This window comes from Mya arenaria, chromosome 4 (genome assembly GCF_026914265.1).
Source record: "Mya arenaria isolate MELC-2E11 chromosome 4, ASM2691426v1".
Lineage (NCBI taxonomy): Eukaryota > Metazoa > Mollusca > Bivalvia > Myida > Myidae > Mya > Mya arenaria.
In genome coordinates this window covers 78,484,208-78,503,137 of record NC_069125.1, presented here as the reverse complement: position 1 = coordinate 78,503,137, position 18,930 = coordinate 78,484,208, and the positions used below count along the sequence as shown (strand labels likewise).

General features: G+C 36.3%; 1 protein-coding gene across 1 annotated transcript in view; it reads right to left on the bottom strand.

The window, feature by feature from the left end:
• LOC128230447 (protein HIRA-like) overlaps positions 1–18,930 on the bottom strand; it is a 257,743-nt gene that overhangs the window by 20,806 nt on the left and 218,007 nt on the right. The window contains 11 exon segments of the mRNA XM_052942716.1: positions 3,168–3,224; positions 3,398–3,448; positions 4,893–4,945; positions 4,948–5,062; positions 5,493–5,579; positions 5,581–5,654; positions 5,872–5,967; positions 6,684–6,772; positions 7,634–7,724; positions 7,910–8,020; positions 8,251–8,313. Coding sequence (XP_052798676.1) covers positions 3,168–3,224; positions 3,398–3,448; positions 4,893–4,945; positions 4,948–5,062; positions 5,493–5,579; positions 5,581–5,654; positions 5,872–5,967; positions 6,684–6,772; positions 7,634–7,724; positions 7,910–8,020; positions 8,251–8,313 — 887 coding nt within the window.

Below are 18,930 nucleotides of genomic sequence, written 5' to 3'. Positions count from 1 at the left end.
ACAGAACATGTTCAAACTTTAATCAATTTAAATCTCTTATGGCTTCCTGGAATGGTCAAAACTGTAGATGCATTGCCTGTAATTCCTCATCAAATTAAATTATTGTTTTCTCTTTTTCTAACTTAATCACAGCACAGGTGCGTATACCCAAATAATATTTTGTTTGCTTTCTGCCTTATTCAGTTTATGCGTTATGCTTGCCTTTGTATGTTTGCATGTCAACTTGTGCTTATTATTTTTGAGTTGTGCTTGCTTGTGACAAAGTTGTGTGCATCTTTGCAGTCAATATTTCTGCTTCTGTTCCATGCATGTAAAATTGTTTTGGACATCATAACATCCATTCTGTTTTACATGTGTCGTATAATCTTATTTCTGATTTCATTAAATGTTATAATATGGTACTGAGAATGTTTAGCTAATGTAGTTACCCTCTGTGAGAAAGTTGCTGATCAGTTCTTCTCAAATCTGATTTGGGGGGATAATTGATTTCTTAAAACCATTTTTCTTTGCAGTCGCACTTTTTGCTGGTATTGATAATTCAGTGTTTTATTTACATAAGTTCTTATAGCAGTTTTTAGGCCACTGGTCAGGATCAGCAGCGTTTTCCACAGCTTTAGATATGCTTAATATGTGTGCTTTTAGATGATATATAATATAGAAATATCTAATACTTTTTCCTTTTATAGCTATTTTTACTCTTGTTGATCTCATATACATTTGTTAACGGTCGGTTAAAAAGCTCATCAGAGCTTATGTTGCATATGTTTGTGTCTTGCCGACTTGAAATAAAACTTATTGTATTGTATTGTATTGTATCAATAGAACAATAAAAATCAACACATTCAATGATACAGGTAACTATTTAATGTGATGAATTAAAGTTAGAAATGCAATACTTAAGTTACAATCGACAACACCACTCAGAAACATTAATCCTGCATAGCAATATCCATGCTCTCCATGAGATCCTCCTGGGTATAACTGAGAGTTATGTGACGTCACACAATGTGACTGTTTGATCTGAAGCCGATAAAAGGTGTTTATTCATTTCAATGCATGTATAAAAAAGTGTTGAATGGGATTTTAATTAACTTGATAAAGGAGTTACACTTATAGGCGTAATAACCATTGATAACTACGGATAAATTAATAAGTGTTAAAATGCAGACATGAAGAAAAAGGCAGGTACCATACATGTAGATAAACATGTAAAAATGGTTATTTTCTATGAATTTGCAGAGCGAAAAATTAATTATTATAAGGTGTCCGAACTCTAAGGTGAAGTACGGTAAATACATTCAGAAATCCAACTCTAATATTGTCAACTTTACGTACATACATTTCGTAACAAATGCTTTTCGTACCCAAATCACATTTTTTTCAGGGAAAAATAGGTTAGGGTCGGCGGGAAAAAATAGGGTCGGTCGCATAACCTGAAACAGACCTATTTTTTTATTTGGCCTAATCTGTCAGTCTAATTGTTTTGGTAAACAAGTGACGCATTGGAAGTTTTGACCCCAGTGGCACAATATGAGCAAACTTGGTAAAAACCAATAGTCAATGCTACACACCAACTATTTAACCTCTCACCCTGATGCTTTTGAGAAAGAAGATTATGAAATATTTTCTTTTTTACATAGAATTCAATTCTTTGAACAGCTTTTAATTGAGACCATTTCATGACCATATACCACCTATACCACTAAATCACTCTCACCCCAAGTATAATGTGCACCAATTACTTCCAAGTGATGGGATGTTTATATGTACCCAGTTCTTCAAGTGATGGGATGTTATATGTGCACCAATCACTTCAAGTGATGGGATGTTATATGTGCACCAATTACTTCAAGTGATGGGATGTTTATATGTACCCAGTTCTTCAAGTGATGGGATGTTATATGTACCCAGTTCTTCAAGTGATGGGATGTTTATATGCGCACACATTACTTCAAGTGATGGGATGTTTATATGTACCCAGTTCTTCAAGTGATGGGATGTTTATATGTACCCAGTTCTTCAAGTGATGGGATGTTTTATGCGCACACATTACTTCAAGTGATGGGATGTTATATGTGCACCAATTACTTCAAGTATTTGGACGTTTATATGTACCCAGTTCTTTATGATTGGATGTTTATATGCACATATTACTTCAAATGATGGGATGTTTATATGCACATATTACTTCAAATGATGGGATGTTTATATGCGCACACATTACTTCAAGTGATGGGATGTTTTATGTGCACCAATTACTTCAAGTGATGGGATGTTTATATGTGCCCAGTTCATTATGATGGGATATTTATATGTGCACCTAGTTCTCCAAATGATGGGATGATTATATGTGCACCTAGTTCTCCAAATGATGGGATGTTTATATGTGCACCTAGTTCTTCAAATGATGGTATGATTGAATGTGCACCTAGTTCTCCAAATGATGGTATGATTATATGTGCACCTAGTTCTCCAAATGATGGGATGATTATATGTGCACCTAGTTCTTCAAATGATGGTATGATTGAATGTGCACCTAGTTCTCCAAATGATGGTATGATGATATGTTCACCTAGTTCTCCAAATGATGGTATGATTATATGTGCACCTAGTTCTCCAAATGATGGGATGATTATATGTGCACCTAGTTCTCCAAATGATGGTATGTTTATATGTGCACCTAGTTCTCCAAATGATGGATGATTATATGTGCACCTAGTTCTCCAAATGATGGTATGATTGAATGTGCACCTAGTTCTCCAAATGATGGTATGTTTATATGTGCACCTAGTTCTCCAAATGATGGTATGATTATATGTGCACCTAGTTCTCCAAATGATGGTATTATATATGTGCACCTAGTTCTCCAAATGATGGGATGATTATATGTGCACCTAGTTCTCCAAATGATGGTATGTTTATATGTGCACCTAGTTCTCCAAATGATGGTATGATTATATGTGCACCTAGTTCTCCAAATGATGGGATGTTTATATGTGCACCTAGTTCTCCAAATGATGGTATGTTTATATGTGCACCTAGTTCTCCAAATGATGGATGATTATATGTGCACCTAGTTCTCCAAATGATGGTATGATGATATGTTCACCCAGATATTCAAGTGATGAGAACTTTATATGTGCAGTATATCATGTGTTCATACATACCCAGATGGAGAGGCTTCGGTCCCTACTCCCAATAGCACAACATGTGTACTGCTGCGCCTAAAACAAACATAGGCAATAAACAATAATCTTTGAAATCCACTATATTATATTCATATGGAGTATTTAGTCACTATCATAAAACAAAAGTCTTTTTTTTATAAAGATACATGTATATATAACAATAATAAATGATAAAACATAGAAATAAAATATGCAGAAATATAGCATACCTTTGATGCGTCTTTCTTAAACTTCTTACAGAGGATTCCTGGGTTAAATCGCTGCAAAAGTCAATGTTTATGTCAATGAAAAATTTCTTTAGGTCTTGAACTGAAACACAACTGTGCTGGAGAGATGGGAATAATAACAAGAGCTGTCATAATACAGCGCGCTCGACTACGCCGCTTTGACTTAGAAGTGAATACAATAACGATGTAATATTACCAAGTTTGGTCTCTTTTATGTCAAACCTAACTTAAATTATTGGATACATAAGGTGACTTTGATGCTGCCCTCCCACCAGCCCGCCCGAACAATGACGCAAATAACTTGATTTCCCATTATGAAAATGTGGTTAAGAATATACAAATATGCCTTTCAAAAGAAATTAAAATAAAATTTAAAAAAATTCAAGGGCCACAATTTGTATTTAGGGTTAAAATGGAGTTATGTTTCTTGTTGTAAGAGGGTTGTAAATATTTTGAACTTTATTAAGTGCATTGAATGAAAGGTATAGAAGTTTTTTTTTAAATCCCAACTTGCCCTTAACTTTAACTTGCCCTAAAACTTTAACCTAAGTCAATCAGGGGCCATAACTTGTATTAAGGATACCATGGAGTTATGTAAACTCATTGGGTGATGGTCCTGAACAATTATGTGAAGTATTAAGTCAATTATGTGAAGGATATAGAAGTTATTAATAAATATCCAAACCTTCCCTAAAACTTTAACCTAAGTTCCATAGTCCATCAGGGGCCATAATTTGTATAAAAGATAATATGGAGTTATCTAACCTCATTATGTGATGGCTCTGAACAACTGTGTGAAGTATTAAGTCAATGGAATGAATGGTATTGGGTTTTTTAAGTTAAAATCCAAACTTGCCCTAAGACTTTAACCTAAGTTCCATAGTCAATCAGGGGCCACAATTTGTATAAAAGATAATATGGAGTTATGTAACCTCATTGGGTGATGGTCCTGAACAATTGTGTGAAGTATTAAGTCAATTGAATGAAGGGTATAGAAGTTATTAATAAATATCCATACCTGCCCTAAAACTTCAACCTTTAAAGGTTACTATGGAGTTATCCTACCTGATTTTGTGATGGCCCTGAACAACTGTGTGAAGTATTAAGTCAATTGAATGAATGGTATTGGACTTTTAAGTTAAAATCCAAACTGGCCGAAAAACTTTAACCGGACGCTGACGCTGGGGCGAGTAGTATAGCCCTCCTTGTTCGAATAGTCAAGCTTAAAACAAAAAAACAGGGTTGTCCTTGTGATTTAGGGGCTGAAATTCAGCCTCATTGCTTGCCCTATTTAAGTTTATTTATATTTCCACATTTTAAAAAGAATTGTTTGTGTTTATTTGAAATTCCTATTTGCTGTCAAAGTTCACCTATGGAACGTTCCCAGCCCCGTACCAATAGAGTCCACAAACAGCACTGCATTCAATAAGTGCCCTAATTCTACAGTGATAACAGAAAGAAGATTTGCATGCATCACTAACACAACTGTTATGGCCTTCCTGTGCCCAACAAAGTCGAGGGATGTTTTCAGCCTGCACGTTCGATGATCTGTGCGGTGGGTCCAGAGTTGTTCATGGCATGGGCTGACACGACATAGTGGCCGTCTGGGGACCAATCACATCGCAACACGTGTGTCGTACCTCCACACTGCAGCACAACACAAAACACTGATTCAAGAATCTCAGTGTACACTGGGGTGGTACACATCAAAGTGACCTGTTTACTTTTTACTAAATCTAATAAACAGAAATTTGTAATTGCATCTGGAAGTGCTTTAAGGTGACCAACCAATAATTGAAGTGTCAGATCTGGAAGTGCTTTAAGGTGATCAACCAATAATTGAAGTGTCAGATCTGGAAGTGCTTTAAGGTGATCAACCAATAATTGAAGTGTCAGAAGGTTAGGCAAATGAAACTTAGTGAAAAGCAAAAACTTTTCTAATGCCACATACCTCACCTTAGACACAGATGATTTACAGCACCTTTCAAGATAAGATTTAAAACAATATATATGTTTTCAACCTACAAATAAGCCACAGGCCCACTTGTAAAACAGCCTGCCCCTGGAAACCACCCACCTCCTTGAAAGGCTCAGTGACAATGGCCTCCTGCTGCCAGTCTCGGGTGCGCCACACACGGAGGGAGCGGTCATCAGACTGGGAGGCGAAGGTACTTCCCAACAGGGTCCCAGGTTACTCCCTTCACTAGCCCCGTGTGGCCCCGCAACACACTCACCTGCTCTAGAGAACAGAGAGGGAGGATTATTAACACTCAAGGTCTGTATAGGTTGAAAGTTTGTTTCGACATAAGCATTAATTGTTTACTACCATGACTGTGTCTGTATATTCTTTATTCATAAATTAGTTAAGAATATATAACAGTATTCATATTTCAACAATGACAGTTATCATATTGGTGTTTTTGTAAAGAAACTTGTATCCATATATCAGTAACTACCTGGGAATTTTTCTGCATTCCATATGATGATAGTATTATCGATGCTGCAGGTGGCAAGCCAGGTGTCATCTGGAGACCATGCAAGGTCCAAAACATCTGCAATGAAAGTGGGTTACACAACTTCTTACATTCAGAGCATCATATAGGCCACAGCATGACACAATACAAGCAGAGAATGGTGTGGGTCGCAACATGACACAAAACATGATGGAGTGGTGTAAGCCACAGCATGACACAATACAAGCAGAGAATGGTGTGGACCGCAACATGACACAAAACATGCTGGGAATGGTGTAACCACAACATAAACACAATACAAGCAGAGACTGGTGTATGACACAGTAAATGCAGAGAATGGTAGCGGCTACAGCACGACACAATACATGAAGAGAATGGTATTGGCCACCTGATGACACAGTAAATTCAGAGAATGGTGTAGGCCACAACATGACACAGTACATTCAGAGTATGGTGCAGGCCACATGACATAATGCATGCAGAGAATGGTATAGGCCAAAACATAACACAGTACACACAGTGAATGGTAAAGGAAACAGCATGACACAGTACATGAAGAGAATGGTATATTCATTGCCCAAATTTTTGCCTCAATTTCATTTCTCTGAAAAACATTTGACTTCACAATAGGTTAAAGAAAAGTACATTTCGCATGGATGTTCCTGTATGTTCTTTTACAACTCTTAGTATCATGCACAGTGAATCAGAATATGACTCACATCACTACCTGCTCATTCACTAAAAATACTGTACACATGAATATTTCCTTAAAACCAATCTTAACCACTATTTACCTCCAGCATGTCCCCGGAGTGTGTGTGCTGGCCGCCATGACTCAATGATCTTACTGTCCGACCCAAACACACTCCCACCTGCTCCAAATCTGCAAAAATATAACATAATCTGCCAATCATTCATTTCATTTGCAGACTAAAAACGCAGACACAATCCTTTTTGAAAAAGGAAGTGCAAATTGGACAAGAAGCAGTGACAGACTGCCATATCCCAATGCTCGCCAAAATAAGAACAGAAGAAGAATTTTAAGAGTTTGATATAATTTCTGTGCACTGCACTTATCCACATTAAGATGTCCTGTGCACTGCACTTGTCCTCAATAAAATCTATCTGTGTATGAAGTTTGAGGTCAATACCTGAAATACTTTGGAATTATGCTGCAGGCAAAAAATATGTATAAAAATATGGTAAAAGGGAGATATATACAATATATTATATAGCAGGTAGGATTAAAGCTCTTGCTATTTGCACTTTATCCCATCGCTCTTTTTGCTTATTCCAAGTTTTATTTAAATCCCTATAACACTTTAATTTTCATTAATTAAGTAGGTTGGAATCCAGGATATTTGGAATACATATCTAAAGTTCAGATGCTATACATGATTTATTTGCTGAGATAATGACTTAAAGGTGCTTTAATACATGCAAAACCTTAACCAAAGTATGACGCTGACGCCGACACTAGGGTGAGTAGTATAGCTCTCCTTATTCTCCAGATAGTTGAGCTAAAAGTAATCGAGCCAGAAAGTGCTGATATCATGAGCATCTTCTCTTGTAGGTAAAGCTTTACTCAAATAAATGAATTTAAGTTCGAAGTTGCTGAGAATTAGCCCAGACACAAAAAAGTGGGAAGGACACAAACACACAGAGGAAGAAGGAACTAAAAACTTCCCCAACACTTTTTGGGAAGCATAAAAATACTCACAAACTTATGGAGGGATTGACCTACTTGCTGATGTGCCAGATCATAATGAGCTTGTCATCTCCACAAGAAGCCAGGTACCGACCACTGCCTGACCATCGCACACAGTTTACACATGCTGGAAAATACAGAAATACATGTACATGAAGCCAGGTACCATTGCCTGACCCAGTTCACACAGTTAACATACATATGCTGGAAAATATAAAGATACAGACAGTTTACACATCTAAGAAAAAACCCAGACACACAAAGTATTCACTATTGTGCTAGAGATACTCAAAGTTTTCACACACTTCTTACCTAAATGGTTGTCCATCTCACAGAGAACTTTGGGAACACTGTCATCCTTCTCTGCCGACTCAGAGCGCACTGGAGCCATATTCCAAATGATGATCTTCCCAGCATCATCACCTTCAAGTACCAGGGACAGAATTAGACAAAGATAAAAGCAGAACATCAAAGACTTTTGCCACTTATTTCATTCCATTCAATCAAAAATAGGAAGCAATTACTCAATAATTTACTTAAAAAATATTTTACATTTTCTTTATAAAATTTCACATACTTAAATGTTGTATACACATTTTAAGCATTTTAAGACGTATAACGATGCATAGTTAAATTTGAATATAATACAGTACCTTGACCTCCTGTTGCAAAGCGGGAGCCATCTGGATGAATGTCCACAGAGAATATTGGCTTTCCTAGAAAAAATAAAACAAGAAATTATTTCTGGGTATAGGAAAGGGTGTCTTATCCATTTTGCCATGTTTTAGTTTCATATTGATAGACACATAGGAATAGTAGAGTCTGTTGATCTTTGGGGTAGTTTCACACAAGAGAGGTTTGTGTCCATATAAACAAGAACACCGGTGTAACTTTAGATGCAATCTAAACATGCCATTTGATGTTCAGTGGTCCAGCAAGCCCGTATTATTTAGGGTGGTCTGCAGCTGCCCCATTTCTTATCACCCTGCCCCCTTTAAACTAGATAATGTCTTTTAGAATTGTAATGTTCCAATAACGCTGTCTTTCCAGTCAGTGCCAAAGATCGATGGCCCTGTAATCCGTTGTCAGGGGTTTTGCGCACAGCTCCAACACCATGCTGCAGCCTTTTGACTCCTGAAATGTGCTTTGCTGCCATTTCATCTTCCCGTGTGCCTGGTCATTGTCATAAGACAGCTTGTTGCGTATAAAATTTGCGTATTGAGCAGCTTATTGCGTATAAAATTTGCGTATTGAGCAGACACCTGTGTTTTCATAATAGGTAATCTCCTTATCCGATAAGTGGGTAGCATAACAGTCAATTTGTGGAACAGAGCTATTCAACATCTGCAAATCAGAATATACATTGAGAAGCGAAGGGATGATGAAATTTTTTGTCAAGCACTAATAAACCTTTGGAAACATTTGATAATTGTATAGAACAAACTAGTAATTCTGCAGAGGGTCTTTCAATATTTATAAACATTGGCAAGGTGGGCACTAAGAAAATAAAAAACAACACTTCTTAAGATGTGTTTGATAGTTTATTTGTGAAATGTTTATGATGAAATTGGCTTTGTAACCCATATATTTTTTAAACGCTTTATGCAGGGCTTACTTTCAGGTCTACTTTGTCAGAAAATGGAAGATTCAGTGAGATCACTAACTTGTCAAAACGATTTTCACAGTTTTTTCTCAACATTCTATTTTGAATTAGGTAATTTTTCAGCAAAGGACAGTGATTTTAAAAGTCATTTGGTTCTAAATTGTCAGCAATTTTAAACATTATTTAAACAAGAGACATTTAAATAACAGCAGGGCCGAATGTAACATTCGTACCTTTTCTACCCATGCACTTATGATTTTTTAACAGGACATGTGTCTATGCCATTATGATTTTTTCAATGCTTAACAGTCTTTATATTATCTTAATTTTAGATTATTTTTACAAGAAAAATGTGACATTGCACAGAAGAAGACTCCAGACAAGTTACAGTTATGCTACCCAAAAACACATTCAAATTTAGTGATTAAAACACCCTTCAAAATTTGAAAAAACAAACATTGTGCACCAGTCAATTGTAACCATGGCCCCGCCCATGTCCGGGGTATACCAGGGGATAGTGGGGCAAATGGGCCATGTTTTTACCTTTCAGGTGGCCCCACGTGCCGAATGAATGCGGTGGTTTTGTTTTCGCTTCAAAAATAGCGGGGAATTGGCCTTACTAGATAACCCGGAGTGCAGGGCATTTGGCTGGGATTTTACCAGCAGTTGGTCCCCGCTGGTCAGGGATTTTACCCGGGATTAGCGGGACTGTATGTCAAAGTCCCCGCTATTCCCCGGACCTGGGTGGCTGTGGTTACATTTGACTGGTGCATTGTAAATCAAGGAAAATGCATTACCAGGTATTTGTGTTTATTTTTATGTAGGGGGTGACCCCTCAAACCCACCCTCATTTGCTGCTTTGGGGCTCAAGCTGTTTGCTTTTCAAAACTCTAACATGTCCTTTTTAAAACCTAGCTGGAGCACTGATTGTTAGAAATTTTATAGAACATCACATGACAAATTTCAGGCAATTTCAGTTGGCTTAAGGTCTGTTAAAGAAATAAAACAATTCAATATACTTAATCACACCATTGTTTGTGAAGAGCAAGTGAAACTTTTAGGTGTTGAGGTAGATAGTCTATTAAATTTTGATGCCCAGATTTCTGAAATGTGCAAAAAAGCAGCTAAGCAATTGAATATTCTTCGAAGACTAAGCAAATTTTTGACAACCAATACATGTAGTAAGCTTATTATCTTTAAATCTTTTATCAGATCCAATTTTACTACTGTCCTGTCGAGAGTTTCTGAACGAGAGTCGTTGAACGAGCGACACTGATCTAGAGTGACTGAACTAAAGTCACTGAACGAATTACACTGAACGAGAGTCCCTGAATGAGAGTCACTGAACAAGAGACACTGTATGAGAGTCATTGAACGAATGCCACTGAACGTAACTGATCGAGTGACACTGAACAAGAGACACTGAACGAGGGACGCTGAATGAGAGTCACTGAACAAGAGACACTGAATGAGAGTCATCGAACGAATGCCACTGAACGTAACTGATCGAGTGACACTGAACAAGAGACACTGAACGAAACACAACGAATTATGATCTCCGGAAAGGTGAATTCCGGCGTTCCATAGTATTCATGTAAAAAAAAATACTAGCACCTTCTTATCCAGACTTTATTAAGGATGTTAAAAACTGTCATTAATAAAAACATAGCAATCTTACCTTAATGAATCTAGGTAATCACAAAAAAAGAGAATATTAAACATTAAAGTAATGAAATTAAAATACATATATATGTAACAACAAACTTCAGTATACATTTAACAAAAAGAAATGTTCAAATATGAGGGAAATACATTTTTTTTTAAAGGAATGTTTAGACATGAGTGAAACTTAAAATACATAAACATGTAACGACAGACTTTAGACTGAAAATAATCATATGAATGTTGTTATGCATTTTACTAAAAGAAATGTTTAAATATAAGCGAAATTTCCGAGAACGACAGGGTTTTTTTTCCCATTTCATTGGGAAATGTAGACTAAGATAAGAATTATATATAGATGCATAATGGTTTAGCTAGACTTTAAATAGTCTATGTTTAGTCTTGCCACGACCCAGTAGATGGAGTGTGGGTCGGTCGGTTGATAGGTTTGTTGACATGTTTTCCCAGAAAAGAGAACAGAAGGAGGAATTAAGTGTAAACTATTGTTTTTATCTGAAATTATCTATTTCCCGCGGTTCCTCACCAAGCTTTGCTCTTTATAGCTGCACTCTCACAGATATACCATTTTTACAACTTTTTTATTTTTTGTTTTGAAAGGAGCAACTTTTTGGGTAAATATCTGCAAACCAATGATATAAGATTGCTGACAAAAGTGTTTTATGGCTTAAACTGTTATTAACGATTTAAGAAAAATGCATAAACATCAATTTTTGAACTTAAATATTAAAATCTGCGATCTAATTTTTTCAGCAGTCTCATATAACTGGTTTCCATAGATTTTCGCAAAAAAATGGCTCTTCCCAAGACAAAACATAAAAAAAAAGTTGTCCAAACGTTCAATCTGTGAGAGTGCAGCTTTAGATTAAGGCTTGCTTTCAAAATTACATTAACGTTGCAATCTTATGACCGCTTTCAAATAAAGTGGTTTTTCAATTCTAACTCTTTTAATCCGCATGACACCATTTGTTCCATTTTGTAACCCTGGCGCATGAATTCTTTTAACCTGCCATGTCAAATATAGATGTAACGATACCTGATTTCGATTTGCGGTACCTACGGCAGAATAATGGCTAGTTATTGTAGAATAATCACAACTAAGTCAAAAGCACGCGGTTAAGAACTAATAAGATATTTTTAAATTGTACATATAAGTTAAAGGGACTCGCTCATGTTTTTTTTTGGTAAAAAAATGTATGACGAAATAAAGTGGGGCAAATCATTAGGAATGTTAAAACTAAATTATTGACGACTTAAACTCTTCAAAAAATGTTGATATATGCTCAAATATTGTCTTTTAAGTCAAAGTTTTGAATAGCGGGATTAACGGGATGCAATAAAAGTTTCATGATTGATCGGTCCAAAATGAAGTCAGAAAAAGTGACATCTGGTTTTACTTTCATGTGAAACAATTTAATTGCGAACTTGAAAACAAACAATAACTAGAAGTGCCCCATTGCGTCGAAACCAAGATTTTCATATGGGCTATTAGAAAATATAGCCAATTTATTTCCTGTACGAGTTAGAAAAAAACAGCAGTCTTTTCCTTTACTTTTAAGAACAATTAACTCTTCACATAAGCTACTTACACACCAACTTTGATCACTATCCAATTCTAACTTAAGTTATTGGTCGGAAATCATTTTCTATCTTTAGTAACAGTGACAATGACCCTATCCCCTAAACGCAATCCCAAGCTAGCTTTTCAGATAACCTACCTACACACCAACTTTCATTACTATCAAGCAATGCTATCTTAAGTAATTGGGCGGAAGCCAATGATTGGCGTCCGGCCGCCCGCCCAACGACATCCCCATTCTAATAGCATGGTGTTCGGTAAAAACCTTGTTAAAAACGCGTAAACGATACACAATGAAGTGGAATCATTCGTGTCAATGATGTCTGGTCAAGGGTAGTTCATTGTGATTCATTTAACACTTCATTCTGCCGAGGTCGTGTCCTTTCGTCCGGTAAAAAGTTGATTTTTCCAACTCACTTTCAAATCGATATCGTTGATTGTCTAGATAGGAAGTTGGAGTGTTCATGAAATGCTTGTATAAGGTTGGTTTCGCTGTTTGTCTCACAAAAGTCAAGACATTTTACGGTGAAACAGAATACGTTACTTTCTATAGGAAATAGGTAGGAAATGATTCCTAAAACGTCGTTAAATGCAAAGAAAACTTTGAGTAAGGGTGAAAGGCCGAAAACTGTCCATTTTGTCGAGAAAGAGCAGTCCGAGGCACGCTGACATAATGGACAGGTTCTGTGCGATTCACTTCCTTCATAAACAACGGCGTCCAAATCATGAATTTCATGGCGCTTTTGCCAACTTATTGGACACTGTCAAACCAATAGAAAAGATACTAATCATGTGAATCTCTTAAGCAAAATACTTTTGTGCTTGTACATATATATAATGTACATGTAAATGATCAATTTGGTAAATTTTCCGAGTAATCATCTTTTTAATAAAACTTCTACGGATATATAACAAGTGCAAAATGCCTTACTCGCTTAATACGGAAAAAAAGAAAAGTTTAAGCTGTATTTTTTCTACTTTCTCAGGGGCATACAGCAATGAACATTTTCCTTTTCTTTGCGCAAACCTCAGTGACATCTTCATTTGGCATTAAGAACAATGGAATACGTCACAAATTGTTTTAAAGTATACTAAAAGACAGGTAAAGCTTCATTTGAAGTGCAGCATTTCATTACAAATTTCTCTTTTCAACAGGATTGATTAAATATGATAAGATCGATAATGAATTGTGTTCGTATTATGAAGTTTGTGTTGTATAGATACCGCAACAGGAATTGCAGCTTGTCTAAATCCCCTGGATCCCCTGGGTCTTATTCCGATAGTTTTAAAACCCTTCCAATAAATGAACTGTCCCGTTTATGCTGATGTTTTTGTAGTAACCAAAACCAATGTTATATTAACTGGACTCGTGTATCCCTAGACTCCAGGATACCGTTTACTTGGTGAAAGAGTTTATTGTTGTGTTGAATGTAGAGTAGTTTTGTCTTGTTATATTTCATCATGACTGGGTTACAGAGGCAAGTTTGCTATGTTTCAGGATGTCGGGTGCAGGGACGCCGGGATCGGTAGACGGGACCCAAAATGAGCAGTACTACCTGCGTCTCCACCTTCTCCTCATGAAGGCTGGCGACGTCCTCCGGACCATGTTCGACTCCATTATCACCCCAGCCAATTTACTCCTTGAACTGAGAAATCACAAACGCGTAATTGATAAATTAAAGAAAGATGGTATACTTTCAAACGACCAATATATTCTGCTCAATCCTAATCCAGCTTCAAAAAGGTTTGACGTCAGTCTGCTGATTGTTCTGCTCAGAAACATCTGCAACTTGCAACCAAACAATCCTATTTGGAAAGAGAAAGACAACAACAAAATAACGGACACCATGCCTCCTGTCATTGCAAACATCGTGCGGATAAGGAATCTTCGTAACAAGGTAGCATTTGTACGGCGTTTCTAATCAAATAATAATGCTCAACTTCACTGTATTGTTTGACAAATAATACATTTAACAAATAATACATGTTAAGTTGGTACCGAATAGTTAATTATTTTAACAGACATAATTGGCGGTGTAGTTATTTATGTTGTGTTCTTTTGGAATCGTCGAATATATCTTTATGATCTAGATACGTCGGTGCTCCTGGGATTTGAAACTGATGCATTTTTATTTCATGCTTCTCGGTCGTTTATTGAAATATAACGTTGGATTACATCTTGATAAACTCACCGTTTGAAACAATAAGTTTTCTCATTTTTTACCCGTTTCAAATTGCTAACATAACAATGCCGAGAAGACAATACAATGACGTCATTTAATTACCTATCCGGTATGACTTTATTTGGTTGAAATTTTCGAATGTTTGTTTCAGTGTAAAATAGTAATATATATCTCCTTGTTACCACCAATAGTAAATAATACAGATCTCTGATTGTATTGCTATCTTGCAATGAAACAAGCAGAGATCTTCTGTAGTATCGATATAACCATTTTTGCCAACTAAGGCACATATTGAAGGCATACGCTAACGCTTTTTGTATACAGCACTCATATATAAATGAACAAGAGGCCCATGAGGGCCTATGCTCTACTGGCATGGCTCTTGTGGTCATTTTCAATCCAGAGCATGTATGTATGGGTAATAGACAACAAACATAGAGTTCACGTTTGTGTTTGGGTTAGCTAAAACGTTGCATGGTCAACATCTGAGAACAGAAAGTGTTGTAAACATATTAGTTGCATGAATTATTTTAATATGTGCCAAGTAAAGGTCATCTGAGGAAAAATATTTGCCTTCAAAACTGTACTCATGGTCAAAACTTTACTGCTGTAGCTTCAAAATTTAGAAAATAGGTCAAAAGGTCGCAGTTAAGGTCATCCGAGGACAACATTGATATTTGTTTAAAAATCACTACACATAGTCCAAATTTCATTGCTGTTGCTTCAAAAGGTCACAGTCAAGGTCATCTGAGGACAACATTGATGCTCGTTTGCAAAACTATACTTATGGTCCAAATTCCTTTGTTGTACTTTCAAAAATAAGAAAGTAGGTCAAAAGGTCACCGTCAATGTCATCCGAGGACAACATTGGCGCTGTTTTGCAAAACTGTACACATGGTCAAAATTTCATTTCTGTAGCTTTAAAAATATAAAAATTGGTCAAAAGGTCAAAGTCAAGGTCATCCGAGGACAACATCTATGATTGTTTACAAAACTGTACATATTGTCCAAATTCCATTGCTGTAGCTTTAAAAATAAAAAAGTGGGTCAAAATCGGTGGGCCAGCTTTGGCCCCGGGGGCATAATTTCAACTGTTTGGCTAGACGGTCATCATATGATGCTCCACAACAAATATCAAAGGTATTAGCCTTGTGGTTTGAAACAAGAAGATGTTGAAAATATTTCTTAAGTAATTCTCTATGAAACTTGTGACCCCAGGAGCATACTTTCAACAACCATGGTAGCGGACCACTAAATTATGCCTTATTCAAAATAGCAAGGGTCTGCATAGCTGTTTCAGACAAAACGATTTTCAAACATTTCCCAATTTAAATATACCAAACCTGTGAACCCAGGGGCGTGGCCAGTAATGACCCCAGAGGCATAATTTGAACAAACATTCACAAGCAATTTTGTTTAGATGGATGCGCGAACACACAAAAAGATTTTCAAGCATTTCCAAATTTAATTATACCAAACCTGTGAACCCGGGGGCGTGGCCAGTGATCACCCCAGGGGCATAATTTGAACAAACATTCACAAGCAATTGTGTTAAGATGGATGCGCGAACGACAGACACTTCTGGTCTATGGCCAATAGAGCTAAAAATGGCCTTTGGCCAATAGGGCTTAAGTCAACTAACCCCTTTAAACTGTAATTTTGATATCTTTCAACAAGGGCAAGGGAGAGTACGACACAAAACCAACTGCACTACCAAAAAACAAGTTGTCTTCCTTTAATCCTAGGCTTTACATGTACATTGGCTAAAAATGGCATTTTTTTATACTTTTAAGGGCCATAATCTAAGCATGCATGGGCGGATCTGGCTGGTTTTCGAAAGGAACCGAGCTGTGGTGGATATCTAAATACTGTACAAGTTTCATCGAGATACAATCAAAAGACTTTATCATGTTCACAATCAATTGTTACAGACGCACGGACGCACATACGACGTACACATTACCATGATCGCATAAGCTCTTCTGGCCTTTGTTTTTGTTTCTTATGATAACTTATTCACTTATAATATGCAAAGTTAAATGTGATGCTATTTCCAATGCCATTGTATGTGTATTTGTGTACTACTGAAAGGTCGCCTTACAGTTTTAACAGCTTACACTTTCAACACCATGTAAACACTATGAAAAATATTTCAGATGCAGCATAAGCATGTTGCTTATCTGGACCAAAAGGAGTTCGAAGACAACTGGCGTCTGCTTGGACATGTAAGTGTCATTGTTGTCATGATATTACATTTTGTGTTTGTCTTGAGAGATATTTTTCACATCGAATTTTGTCGAATCCCCAACTGGCAACTAGCAGGTAGTTGAATATTCGAATCCCCAACTGGCGACTGGTAAGTAGTTGATTATTCGAATCCCCAACTACCAACTACCTTCCAACTTTACCGTCATTCGAAAACAAAGGTTCTTATGAGAAATACCGAGTTGACTTGAAAAAATGAGCACAAAACATGGTATTTTTTCATTATGAGTAGACACAGTCAATATTTTAGCATTCACCAATAATTTAATTTTTTTTGCGCATTCTGTTATGAAACACGCGGTTAAAATCTTGTAACCAGTAATTAATATTTTCCATAAATGCATAATTGAGTAAGAAGTTAGTTTTATTAGACAAAATTGATCTTGTTATACATGTTTATGCATGGATATCGGATAAGCATGACACTTTAACTATAGTTCATTTATAATCAGTGCTTTAATGATTTAATAATGTTAATTATTCGGAATTCAACAGAAGAAAACAATGTTGAATTATCAATTTAATTAAAATTAACAACAACTGTTATATGTTATTGGTCAGTGGTTTATTCAAAACTAAGCTCTTATTAGCGTAAATAATAGTTCGATTTACGTCTTGCTAAACGTTTTATAACAATACGTAATGAAAAAGAGCATGTATAGGGGTTAGATTATTTGATACTGCGCAAAAACGAAGTCGGTGAGGTACCCTTTTCTTGATATCAGGCGATTTGTAATAAAACATTGAATACATGTATTTAAAAAAATCGAAAATTAAACGAGCAGTTTTTTCAAGAACTAAAGAAAGGCACACTTTTTTCAGCGAAACACGACGCCGTTTTCCCCGCGAAAAATGACGTTATAGACGAATTTAGAAACAATAACGTTCAACAAAAGAAAGAAAAATATATGAGCGTGATCGTTTTCACAAGACGCACTTGATGTTGAAATTGCATAGCTGTAAACGAAGAATTGATGAAAATATCAGTTATTGTAGCTGGAACGCAAAAATATGGCAGACGTCTCAAAATTGACGTCAGTGGCATATTTTGAAAACTCGTAGATTCAAAATTGTTCCGAATATTCAAAAAGTAAAAACAGTTCCTAACTGGGCATATGCTCTTCTATTCGTATACCAATTTTCAGACAGTAACTCGAAAAAAAAATCATAGTCGCGTTCCACCTTAAGTAATCACACTGTCCGTGAAGTGAAGTAGATTTCTAATATAAGCCATAATTGGAACGTGTGTTATGTATAAACTGTGTACGTACATCTCAGGTTAATATACCAGCATCTGGATTTCAGAGCAATAGTTTGTTGTGTGTCAATTTCATCTCTCAGGTCAAGGTCACACTAAAAGGTTAATGATAAACAATGTGAATTTTATAGCAACACGTTGTATTTCCACCACAATGTTTTTATTATCGACGAGAACTCATATTTCGCAAATTTAAAGAGCATGATGAGGTGGTTTGTAGTGCATAACCCTCGTGGTTTAATCTATAATCCCAAAAGGTCAAGGTGGCTATTGAATATTGGATATCAATTATGCAGAATGTGGATTTCATAGCTAATTTTTATGTCTCGCCCATATTCATGGGATTTCACTTATTGTCGATATTTCTTCACTTTTTTATAACCCTGTTCATAACTTAGTTTCACCGGTGTCCAGTATGTTGTCCGATTAATAACTTCAGAGGCATTGTTCAATCATCACCATTTTGGTCAAAATGTGTACGAGAATATTATCTCAAATATTTTCAATAACCGATATTTTCGGTAACGCTTGGGTCACTTATCGTCTTTTCATTAAGATATTACCTAAAATATGTATAGTCCAATCAATAACTTTAGAAACCTTCAATTTGGCTTACCAATTATTACAAAAGCAGGTGCCCTAAAGATATGACGTGCGTATGAAGCGACAGTTGGTGCTCTTGTAACCACTAACAACTATATAGAACATCATGTCAGAATGTGTCACACACTAGATTCATGCTTTCAGATGGAAGGCGAAGGTCAC